Source organism: Apium graveolens, chromosome 5, assembly GCF_009905375.1.
Source record: "Apium graveolens cultivar Ventura chromosome 5, ASM990537v1, whole genome shotgun sequence".
Taxonomy (NCBI): Eukaryota; Viridiplantae; Streptophyta; class Magnoliopsida; order Apiales; family Apiaceae; genus Apium; species Apium graveolens.
In genome coordinates, this window is record NC_133651.1 from 4784206 (window position 1) to 4796024 (window position 11819).

At 33.4% G+C, this 11819-nt stretch overlaps 1 protein-coding gene across 1 annotated transcript; it reads right to left on the reverse strand.

Moving 5' to 3' along the window:
• Nucleotides 1–422: 422 nt before the first annotated feature.
• Nucleotides 423–6629, reverse strand: LOC141662056 (heterogeneous nuclear ribonucleoprotein 1-like). Its single transcript, XM_074469109.1, has 14 exons — nucleotides 6491–6629; nucleotides 6232–6352; nucleotides 6050–6139; nucleotides 3936–4001; nucleotides 3695–3760; nucleotides 3442–3527; nucleotides 3268–3313; nucleotides 3098–3152; nucleotides 2460–2536; nucleotides 2042–2189; nucleotides 1831–1958; nucleotides 1619–1723; nucleotides 1095–1235; nucleotides 423–880 (listed from the first exon to the last, which is right to left on the reverse strand). The coding sequence occupies exons 2-14, from the start codon at nucleotides 6250–6252 to the stop codon at nucleotides 656–658; spliced, it is 1254 nt and encodes a 417-aa protein (XP_074325210.1). The 5' UTR covers nucleotides 6253–6352; nucleotides 6491–6629; the 3' UTR covers nucleotides 423–655.
• Between the last annotated feature and the right edge of the window lie 5190 nt (nucleotides 6630–11819).

Below are 11819 nucleotides of genomic sequence, written 5' to 3' on the forward strand. Positions count from 1 at the left end.
AAAAATGGCGAAAGGTGATACTATGGTGCAATAAGGGTGATATTGGCTATGGTTAGATAGTAAAACCATGTCACCATAGAATTGCAATATTATATTGTACATGTTGAAAATGGTTAACCAAGGATGATACTAGTTATGACATTAACAAGTAATTTGAGAAAAAGAAAACACTAATTATAGACCATCTTTAATATTAGATAGTTTCTAATTCCTCAAGTTTAATCACCTAAAAATTAAAGAGCACACCTCGCAACTCATTACGCATCTTTGGGTTGAAATTGCAGAAGGATGCTCAACAGTTATACCATTGCTTTCGATTCAATGACTTCCAATACATAAATCAAATGACTAATAATCTCAAATCTCAAGTTCATGAGCAAGTTGCATGATTTCTAAATTACTTGAAATAACTTTCCTCCATGTAGAAAAGAAAATAGCAAATGTTAACACATCCAAACACAAACAAAATTTGTTTACAAGTATTTTTTTCTTTTTTTAAAAAGAAAAAGTTTCAATAATTTTAACATTAAAAAAAATTATCCAATATTTAATTGTTTTGGTAGGGAAGGACCGAGGTACAGCGAACGCATTCAGCTGTCAGCCTGTCACTAAGAGAACTCTACTTGGCCTAATCACTTGACCTCAAATTTAAATTCTAGTAAGGCCTATACCTCGCATCCGCTCGTGGTGGTCTTGCCCCACCGATACCATAACCATCTTGTCTTCCCCCGCCGAGACCATAACCACCCGGCCTTCCCCCGCCCATACCATAAGCACCCGGCCTTCCTCCGCCAATACCATAACCACCAGGCCTTCCCCCGCCGATTCCATAAGGACCATAACCACCTGGTCTTCCCTCACCGATCCCATAACCACCCCACTGCAAAAAAAGAAAACTAATGAATCAGCAATTCAGTGTGCATTACAGTCTCACGTCTGCTATCATAGACAAGGCTGCATCTGTTTAGGATTGCATTTTCAAAATGAACTGCAACTCTAGTTAGAAATCCAGAAGGGTGCAATGGAGAGGTGCGGAAGATAGTCAGAAATATTTATCGAGAAAGCGAATATGAAAAATACAACATTGTACTCACATCATTAAAATCCAGACTTCCATACATCCTACCGTAGGTCCGCGCCGGACCAGCATAATCTGCAAAGGGTTCAGGTTCATCCATCATGTGATTTCCACTGCGACCGGCATCATCAACAGGTGTAGCTGAATCAATTGCAACCTATGGTGCAGACCAAATAAGTTTACATGAAAAATTAGGATTTCGAATACTTCTCTGGCTCTCTTTTCATCAATGAATTTCCAGTTCTATCAAGTTGGAAAATTTATGTTGGTGTTCTCAAGTTGAAATTTTAAATGAAGAGAATGTGTGACGGTGTCACAGCAACACTAGTGCTAGTGCCATTAGGTTTACTTGAAACATGTGAGTATCAACATATACAAATTCTTTCGGTTTCAAGTGTGGGGCGCGATGAGTAGATATTCAGCATCCTACTACGGAATTTGTTGCATACAAAAATATAGTTCAAGGCTCAATCGTTAATTTATCACGTCATCATAACTATAGATAAGACAACAAAACAGTCAAAAAACTTCACTCCGTACCTGCTGCCCACAGATCTCATGCGGCCTTCGAGACACAAGATCAGCAACTCCCTCATCAGCAAAGGTCACAAAACCAAAACCCCTGTGACCAGTTCTCTTTGGATCCTAGATCATGTATGAAACAGAAATTAGATAAGAATCGTCAGAAAAACATAATATCATTCTTGTTGGTGTATGCAGAAGTCATTTTCCATTTCGTAGAGCACATATACCTTTGGAATATAAACATCTACAATACGGCCAAATTCACCGAAATGCTGGCGAAGATCTTCAACACTTGCCTCTTGAGGAAGCCGGCCGACAAATATTTTTTTGCTTATTCCACGACCAGGTTGTCCCCCTAAACCAATATATTACATAAAACTGTGCACATAATAATATTCAATTATTATACAACTTGCAGTGATTATTAGGGGAACTTACTTCCATACATAGAACCAGAATAGTCATATCTAGTTGGTGCACCTAGATCTGCATATCTAGTTGCTGCACCGATATAGGAATCATAGGCACCATAACCACCTATTTGGCGGTCCAGCGGCATTCGACTAACTGGTCGAAAGTCTTCCTCCTGAGACGAAGTATCAAATGTTTACTTGAGCAATGCAAGTTATATTTACAAAACAAAGGTATCAATGTAATATTGTACAATCAACTATTTGCCAAAACAATAATATGTAACAAATAAACAGATGTTTTTGTCCATATTGGCAGTTGAGAGCGAAGTCCTGCACTATTTTAACTAAGTTTAATAAATAATTAAAAAATAAAAAATAGCCTCTGCTATGAAAAAAGATTTAAATGCTTCGCAATTATGATGGAGAATGACAGTTTGACTTGCCTTGGGAGTCGCTCGGTCCACAACTACAGCAGAACCTCCTAATTCATGACTCTCAGCTATCAGATCATCCACTGATTCTGTGATGAAAAAGTGATAGGTTGTTCTAGAAAGGTTCTTTTAAAAGATGCCAAAAATTTTAAATAACCAAAACACTGCAAGAAACAGTTCAAACGGACATATGTCCACATGGTAACACGTACCAAACCATAAAAAATATATCTGTACCCTGTAGTACATGTGCAACATCACACAAAATATATTTCCTTTTTTTGTTGCTATAGATATGTCCTTGTGGACCAATTTTCAATCAAAATGACCAAATTTAGACTTCCAATTTATGACATTTGATTTATAGCTTCAAATTTCATTAACCTGTAGATGATACTCATGATAGTATATGAAATAGTTTCATATTATATATTTTCAAAATATTTTGCAGAACTTGAATTTGACATATACAAATTTCCTCTTTATCAAGCATACTACAGAATTTCTTCATCACTTAGGCGTGACTGCAACCTCATATGTGCAAAAGCAAAAGAACAGCTGAAAAAACGACTACTGCTCCAGCAGTATACCATTTGCCTCATATGAGACAGTGATGTCTCACAGGTAAAAATGAAAATCAATTTATTTACCTGGGTTGGCGAAGGTGATAAACCCAATTCCTCGGTGCCCTTTGGATCTAGGATCCTACAGAAGTATTAGTGGTAAAAATTAATATCACAATTCACACATAGGTAAAACAGATTTTTAAAGTATCTGAATCTGAATGAAATCAGTTTTATCTGTCAAAGCAGAGAGGAACCTTTGGCATATATAGATCTGTTATCTCGCCATATTTCTCAAAGTAACTGCAACATAAAAGAGAGAATGACAAATGTTCAGCAAGCTTTGTAGCAGGCGAAATTAGACATGTCTAATATAACAAATAAATAATTTTGAAGATATTTGGATACTAAATATTGCAGGTAATGAGTACCTCCTGAATTCAGCTTCTGTAACAGATGGGAGGACCCGAGCTACAAATATCCTACTGACTTTCTTGGATGGTGCTCGCATCACCTCCTGCATATATAAGTTATATTCATTAGCTTCAAATTCAAGTACAATCTTAAGCATAATAACTACAAAATTTCTGTAGATCAAGATGGGTGCTGCAAAAAAGAAGTAAAAGGACTGTACGTTAAATATTAAGTAGTACATTTAACTAATTAAAGAGCACTGAGAACAACCTTTGGAGTAGCAACTTTCACTTCCAGGACTCTATCGCCTAATGAGTGCTCACTAGACAATGCATTCTGCATCAACAAATAACATTATAAATTAGGATACACAGTAGCATGTAAATAAGATATTACATAACTGTATTTATAGTGTCAAATTTTTAATAGAAAACAGAAGTTGAAAGAGACTTGAAGCAATATTAAATAAGAACAAAACATATTTAAAAAACTGAAATGTAAATGGACTCACCTTTGCATCATCTACACTTGTAAATGTTACATATCCAAAACCACGAGACCGACCAGTAGACCGCTCCTAAATAATAAAAACATGTATGCACTGTAAGAACTTACTAGTATTCTTTTACTAAATAAGCAACAGCCAATGCATATATAAAGTCGCAGTTTCACACGTAGATAATATTTTCAAAAGAAGACGAGAGAGGTTTTAAAATTTAATCACGCATCATGCGGCCCAACTTCAAATATATCACCAGAATACTAGGATAAGTTTGACCAGTAAGAGACAGAATATTAACAATATTAATTTGTATCGGGAAAGCTTTAGAAAGTGTAAGATGCCTTAATCATAGAATGCTATTATTCCCACCGATAGTCGGAAACATGAGGGATAGTTTTTACAATTTCCAATTAAACATAATGAAGAGAAAATAGAACCGGGAATTTTTACATTCAAAGAGGATAAGTGACCCAGGTAAAAATGTCAAAAATGACGTAATAAAAACACAAAAATAATGATTTGGGTGGATGAACCGCAGAACACCCACTACCCTACGGGTTTTCCTGGCCGCAATAGGGTTGGATGAACCGCAGAACACCCACTACCCTATGGCTTTCCAACTGCCATATAAGGATTATAATGGATCGCAACCCATAAAAGAGATCCAATTCAATTTTAGAACATATCTCATTAATCAAGTCTAATTAATATGTGGAAATTACAATCTTTATATAGGGCATAGATACCTAAGAAAATAACCTCATGGTCTAAGACTCATTAACACTCGGGCTTACTGATAATAACTTTTTTCCTATAAACTACTAGCCCCACAAGAAAACATATAGATAAATATAGTATATTAGTCTACACCAAATAAATATAAACTATATTATAAACATTTGTTTTAATCAAGGACCTGACTCTGACACCATTGGATGCAGGACAACTCATCGAAACAATGATATATCTGACAAATACAAAAAAAAGGTGCAACTTAAGTGGATTACCTGCAAAACACCTACCACCCCGAGGGTTTGCCAAATCGCAGAAAGAAGAATAGATAGAAATCATAATCCATGAAAAGACCCAATCCAATATTTAAAAAAATATCAATAATCAAGTCTAGTAAATATGCGGGAGTAACAATTCTAAAATAGCACCTAGAAAACCTGAAAAAATAACATGATAGGCTAGGCCCGTTAACACTTGGGCTTATTATTAATAACCAATATCATATGAACTACCAGTCCCACATGTAAGATTTTTTATATGTATACTTCACTTCTGTTCCCTATCACCGTGTCAAGAGGGATGATAGTCCTTACACTATATTCCCATCACTATGATCAAAAATCAGCGGAATATCTGTCCTTTAAATTGTCCAATCATGTGTTTCTTAAGCATGTGATTACTTAAAGGGCTAATTTGTTTGAAAAACTTATATTTTTCCTTCAACAAAGAGGTTTAAGTCATGTTAAGAATGCAAGGGCGCGTTTCTCAAACTATAGATACCCTGCCATAATAGACCAGGTATTATTTAATCTTTTCCTTCTATTCATTTTGTTGTCCCTCTAGTTCGTGGTTTATTCTTACCAATGCCTGAACTATAATCCCATTGCCATATTGAAAACAAACATGAGATTAAATAACGGAATAAAGTATGACCCATCGCTTAATTTCGTGAAGCAAACATGGACTAGGGCCTAGGGGGTTCAAAGATTTAAACTTTCACAAAGAATTAGGCAAAAACCTTCGAAAAGAAAATTAAGCATAATTCCATAAGTCATAAATCATAACATTGTGGAACCATTTCATAATTCAACAATCCTTCTCCGACTTATTGAATAGGCATACTGCACACCATTATTAAAAAACCAAAAATAGAATACGAAGGAAGCAAACCGAAGCAGTTTTTTCCTTTTATGTACCAAGCTAACGCACATAAAGCCAAAAATCAAAAAATGAGTAAATAACGTATCTTTATGTCACGGTATAAGAAAATGCGACAACAAAAGAGGTTACAAATATAAATGCCGGAAATCACAAAGGAACAAAAGAAACGTATCAATTTCATATAAACTTTAATATATATGACAAAAAATTGCGGAGTTGGGGGAAAAGACCTTCATAACGACACAGTCATCCAAATCCCCAAATCTGGCCATATGATCCCTCAATCCATCCGTATCAATATTATACGGAATACCTAAAACCTAAAAACATACACACAACACAAACATCAATAAATCATCGTGAATTGAGTAATTAAAAACAGAACAAAACAAACAACAGTAGAAACACTCACAACAAGCTTTCGGTCAGACATGATTGAACAAGGTAGCAATCCAATCGCGATACACTCAAATAATTAAATAGCTCTATAATTAAATCTCTCTCGTTTAGAAAGAAATTATTGTTATACAGGCCTGCACACAACACACACACTTGTTTCTCACACACAACAATCATCGGCGTCGAAGTTGTTACCGTCATTTAATTGGGTTAAATAAAGAGAAGAGTAAAGAAAGGAATAGATGTAAATAGATAAAACACGCTCAACTGACCTCGGGTAGGGTTTCTCTTATCTCTCTCCCTCTCTCTCTCTCTCGGCTCTCTCTCGCTCGCTCTCGCTCGCTCGTCTCCCTCCAGTCGCCTCGCCGCACTATCCAAACTTCCCCTAACGCTTCTGACTCCTGTTTTTCTTTTCTTTTTCTTAATTAAAGCATTTTTTTTATTTAAAAATTAACCAAAAAGGAAAAGGGCAAAAAGAAAAGTAAACTAGGACTACCATAATTATTTTTTAGTTTTTTTGAAAAACACGTTTTCTTATTTTTGGAAAAATGCGATATTTTTTTAAGTTTTTATTTTAAAAAATATGATTTTTTAATTTTTTTATAAAAAAACGCTTTTTTAACCGATGCAATCGCGAATACAATTAAAAAAAGTTTTTGTCCTTTTTCAATAAATTAAAAAAAGAGTTGCAAATGTGGTTGGTTTTGATTGCAAACTATATTTTATAATTATTTTTAAAAAATAGTAAAATCGTAAGAAAATATAAAAAAAATAGTTTTGATAATTGTTCATTATGTTTAAAGCAGTTTATGAGTTCAAATAGATTGATTATATCCATTGAATAAGTTAAATTATTAAAACTATAATGTGTATTTATTAAACCTAATTTTGTCCAAATAATTTAAATTAAAGTCAAATGTAAAAATTCGGTCGCAAATAAAATAAGTGATCAAATTAACGGTGAATTCATCTAATCTTTTTCAATATATGTTAAATTCGAATTAAGACGGATTTTATTAAACTTATTTATCTTATTTGTAATCTAATGAGATATTTTATTACATGAACCAGACATATGAACGGGAAATATAATCATTTAACGTATATATAATCGCTTTAATATTCTCAACTAAAATTGTGCAACACGAGGAGAGAGTAATATGATTAAATAAAGGTACAATGTCGATTTTACAAATTGCCACTTGAAGAATGTCATTCACAATGAACTAAATTGATAGTTCTAAAATCTTGATTAAAATCTCCATCACAATTAAACTACACTTTTAACGGGGGTAATCTGATAATTGATTATAAAGGTGAAATAATAATATGGATCAGGTTTTTCAATAAATACAAAAAGAAAAAAAAATCAATTTGAACGGGAGAGGAAAAACGAACAACTGGAAGGGGACAAACCACCTAATGTTCAAATATAAACCTATTCCTCGCTTTTCAAATTGACCAGTTGACGATGCAAAACTTGATAGAAACTGTAATTTTTATTTTTTTCAATTTTATCAACGATAACAACATGAATAACCATTGTATGAGAAGTATGAAGTGGTGGAGTAACGGCGGAGTAAGAGCCAAATAGCTGAAAAACAGTACAGGGTGCGTCTATGGGCGCTCGAAAATCATATGCACTGTGATTTCCTTTGGAAAATGGAAAAATTGGACATATGGGAGGGAGGGAACACTTTCTTCTAAAATCATTTATAGTTAAAGCATATTGGCACATTTTTCATATCAAATATCTTAAATTTTAGGCGCTTGAATGAATCAAATTCTCTTCCAATAAGACTTGATTGGCAAAGAAGAAGAAGGAGAAGTTGGACTCGAATTAGAGTTGTTTACATGACTAGAAGCAATTGAATAACCAGGCTTAACAGGGAAACGGATGTTAACGGTATAATGTCATTTCAGTTTTGAGAACCATGTGATAGAAATAGAAATGATCTTTGATACTGTTGTATTAGAAACATACCTTTGACCTTACTGACATTACATTTGTCGATAATGATGAAATATGAAACCAAATAGGTCGTATGAAAATGACCTTTAGGATCACGACCTTGAAAATGTGGAGTATTTGGATCCAACAATCAATACTAGAAATTAGTATATTTGTTTTCCATCAACTTGCCAACGGTTACTTGCAAGCAAAACTTATATGCCCTTTAACAAAATATTTCAATGCCATAAAATATTGCGAGTAAAATAGATAATACATGAACTCGGCTCGGATCCAGAATTGGTTTCGACAACCCATTTACACTTTACACCCTCCTTTTTATAATAATTTCACGCAACACGGAAGCGTATCTAAAGCAAGCGCCAATCCTCGAAAGTACTCTTATTCGAGAAATATTTCAATACCTTGAATTCACAAGGCAAAGCTTGAATTCACAAAGTTTTCTTGAATCTACAATAAAGATAAGAGGAAGTTCGCTAGTACTTCAATTTCAATAAAAGAATTTTTTAAGATGTTACATTATAAGACTGTTTATATGGGGATATAAAATCTTAAAATAAAAAAATCCAAATTAAAAATAAATAATACTAAAAAGTAGCGTGATCATGCCGCCCGAAACATGAACACGCGATATCTCTCTTCTTGGTCCTCAAAGGTCAATGTTGTATTTTTCAGTTTTAGCATGTTCATGCAATCCAGTGGTGTGAGCATGCCATCATATATTCTCAATATCGTGATCATGCAGTCCTCATTGTGATCATACGTTTGTTTTTCTCGCATTCATCACACCATTGATTAACACTGAAATCCTCCAACATCATGCTCCTCCACTTCAAAAGAATTCGACCTCGAGTTCTCATCTAGAATAATAATTGTGTCAATTTGTTGTTTATCTCGCCGTGATGTTACTTTTGAAGAGAAAGGTCTTGTTAGAACTTTGTACTTCACATCATGCTCCAAAATAACTTTTAAGAATAAAGATATCACTAAAACCAGTTCGAACCAACCATGATAAACCTTTGTGAGTATAAATTTGGAATCGACATCACAAAACTCATGTGTTGTACCAAGAGATAATATGCATCCATACGATGATTTTAAAACGCTTCTATCCTCAAATGGATACAAAATATATTTCTTTTATTATTTTTAGAATCAATTATCTCACCTCATATTTTGTGACACCAATTAAAATAAAACTGATATGGTCTACCCAATACCAACTCACATAAATCCATATCAAAATTATAAAAAAATATAAATATCTTTGTACTTCAAACTTGCAAAGTCTATCACGTAATTTTTACTTACGGTAATGACAACCAATGGGTTATTTCAGTCAACAATGTTATATGGTGTTACGTGAATTTGTGGAGTTAACTTGATTTCGTCAATCATATATTTCAAAATAAAGTTATCGTTATATTGACAATCTACCACAATCTCAAAAGTGTGGGAACTCACCATGCATAATATTTGAATTCTTATGGTATGAACCATCCACCAATTAATAAATATTCAATGATAAATTTTGCACGCTTTTAATATGATGTTCATCATCATCATTGTTCTCATCTTTAAAGGCATTCTCAATATTTTCTTTGTTGTGTGTTTTCTTACATCCATATCTTTGTCTTCTTTGTTGACCGCATCCACTCTTACCGAATCCGTAGATACATTATTTCACACTCATCTCTAACTAATTTTACACCTTCAAAATCTTTTAAACATTTTTTAACAGTTGCATGGTCGATCTATTTTTTTTGCTCACCCAACAAACCACCCATTTTTGGTTGATGACATTCATCGAACATATCGTAAGCATTATCAGGTTCATATTATTAAATTACATCATCATCTTCCTCCCACTTCATATATATCTTGTAATCATAATTCTTCGGTAAAAATCTCCTTAACGCCAATCGTTTCATCTGTCGCCGTATTCTGATCGGTTTTTTTTTTCCCTTGTCCGCTGCATAATCAGTTTATCCCACCAAAGTGTAGTAATATTCTTTAACCTAATAGCAACCATTTTCACTTGTTTACTCTCAGTAACACCCATAACATTAAAGAATTTATCGATATTAATATACCAATTCATGAAATCATTAACTCTAAGGTACCCATAAAATAATGACATGTCATTCTTTACAATAACATTGAGTTGATTACCACTACTAGAAAAAAGATCTTAGACATCGGATACAAATCGATGTCTATGTAAAAAAAGACTGATATTTTCGCGACTGATGTTCACGGTAATTTTACATAGACACCAATTTTTACACGATGTCTAAATCGGTATTACACAACGCTTTGGGAAGATTTCTGATGTCTTATCATATTTTTATAAATTTCAGAAATTTCAGAAATCGGTAATTTATATGTAACCGGTATGAAAAATACAGTTTAACATCGGTTCCAGTAGGTAACCATTGTTATAGATGTTCAATAACATCGGTTTTGATTAAATTTATGTTGTTATATCCCCTTATTCACATCTTTTCTTGTTTTATAATTAATATATTAAACACATTTTAACAATAAATATTTAGATTTTTACTGATCTTTGGTGATATTAGACAATGTATTTAACCACAATACTGACAAAACTTAAGTCTCAAAACTCAACCAATACATATATACTAGTATGAGAACCCGTGCAAGGCACGGGTCATTTTCTAATTTAACTTATAAACTTCTGGGATGTTGTATTATTTGCGATGTTGATAATTTTTGCCAATTTTGCTTAAGATTTGTGCCTATTTTGATATGTATTTTCTTGGTTATCGATGTGAACAATTCATGATTGAGAATATTTTGAGATAAGTTACCTCAGAATTCAGATATCAAGTGTATGTTAAATATGTCCCAATTATTTCACATTTAACTTTGTTGTTGCACGATGTTAGTGTGACTACATATAATGTTTATAAAAAGTGTATACTGACTTCTTCCTGTTTTTCATCAATATGCAAGTTTAGCTTCACTGCCTTTGTAGTATGTTTTATATGAGGATAAATTAAAAAATAAATGTATTCATAATATTATCCATACAAATATATATATGAGTATATGTCACAGATATACTTACCCGTATAATCCAGTTATTACGGTATAACTATTAGCTAAGAAAAATAATTCAGCTCTCGACTCGAGTGAAATACCTTAGCAGGATACATGTGCAACATGTGACAACGACACCATTGGTAAATCTGTGTGGTTTGATTCACGAAATCTTTGTTGTAAGAGAATGCATTGAACATCGAGTGGACCCTCGAGGAGCTTATCTTTGTTAGCACAATGGTGAATCTCGATTGTAAGCCTTTTCCTGGAATTTAATCAAGTTTGCATTTATAATTCCATACACGAACCTCTTGAATATCCATTCTAGCAGACTCTTGTTCAAATTATGTAACTATATGAATTCGTATAATATAGTACAAACTACAAAGTCAGTTATAGATTTGTAGTCGCCGGTAGAGTGGGTTTGTGACCTGGTTTAGCTGCATCTAGATAAGACAAACCTAATATATATGTGGGGCTATACATTTTAGTTTATATGGACGTACTTATCTGATTTGGATATAGTCTTTGTCTTATGTCAAAGTTCGCATGAATAACCCAAA

Excerpts from the sequence above, each read along its gene's own strand:
- LOC141662056 (XM_074469109.1), bottom strand. The coding sequence starts at position 6,252 with ATGTCTGACCGAAAGCTTGTT. Across the intron at positions 4,002-6,049 it reads ATGACTGTGTCGTTATGAAG|GAGCGGTCTACTGGTCGGTC; the intron begins GTCTTTTCCCCC and ends TTTATTATTTAG. Across the intron at positions 3,761-3,935 it reads CAAGTGTAGATGATGCAAAG|AATGCATTGTCTAGTGAGCA; the intron begins GTGAGTCCATTT and ends TTGTTGATGCAG.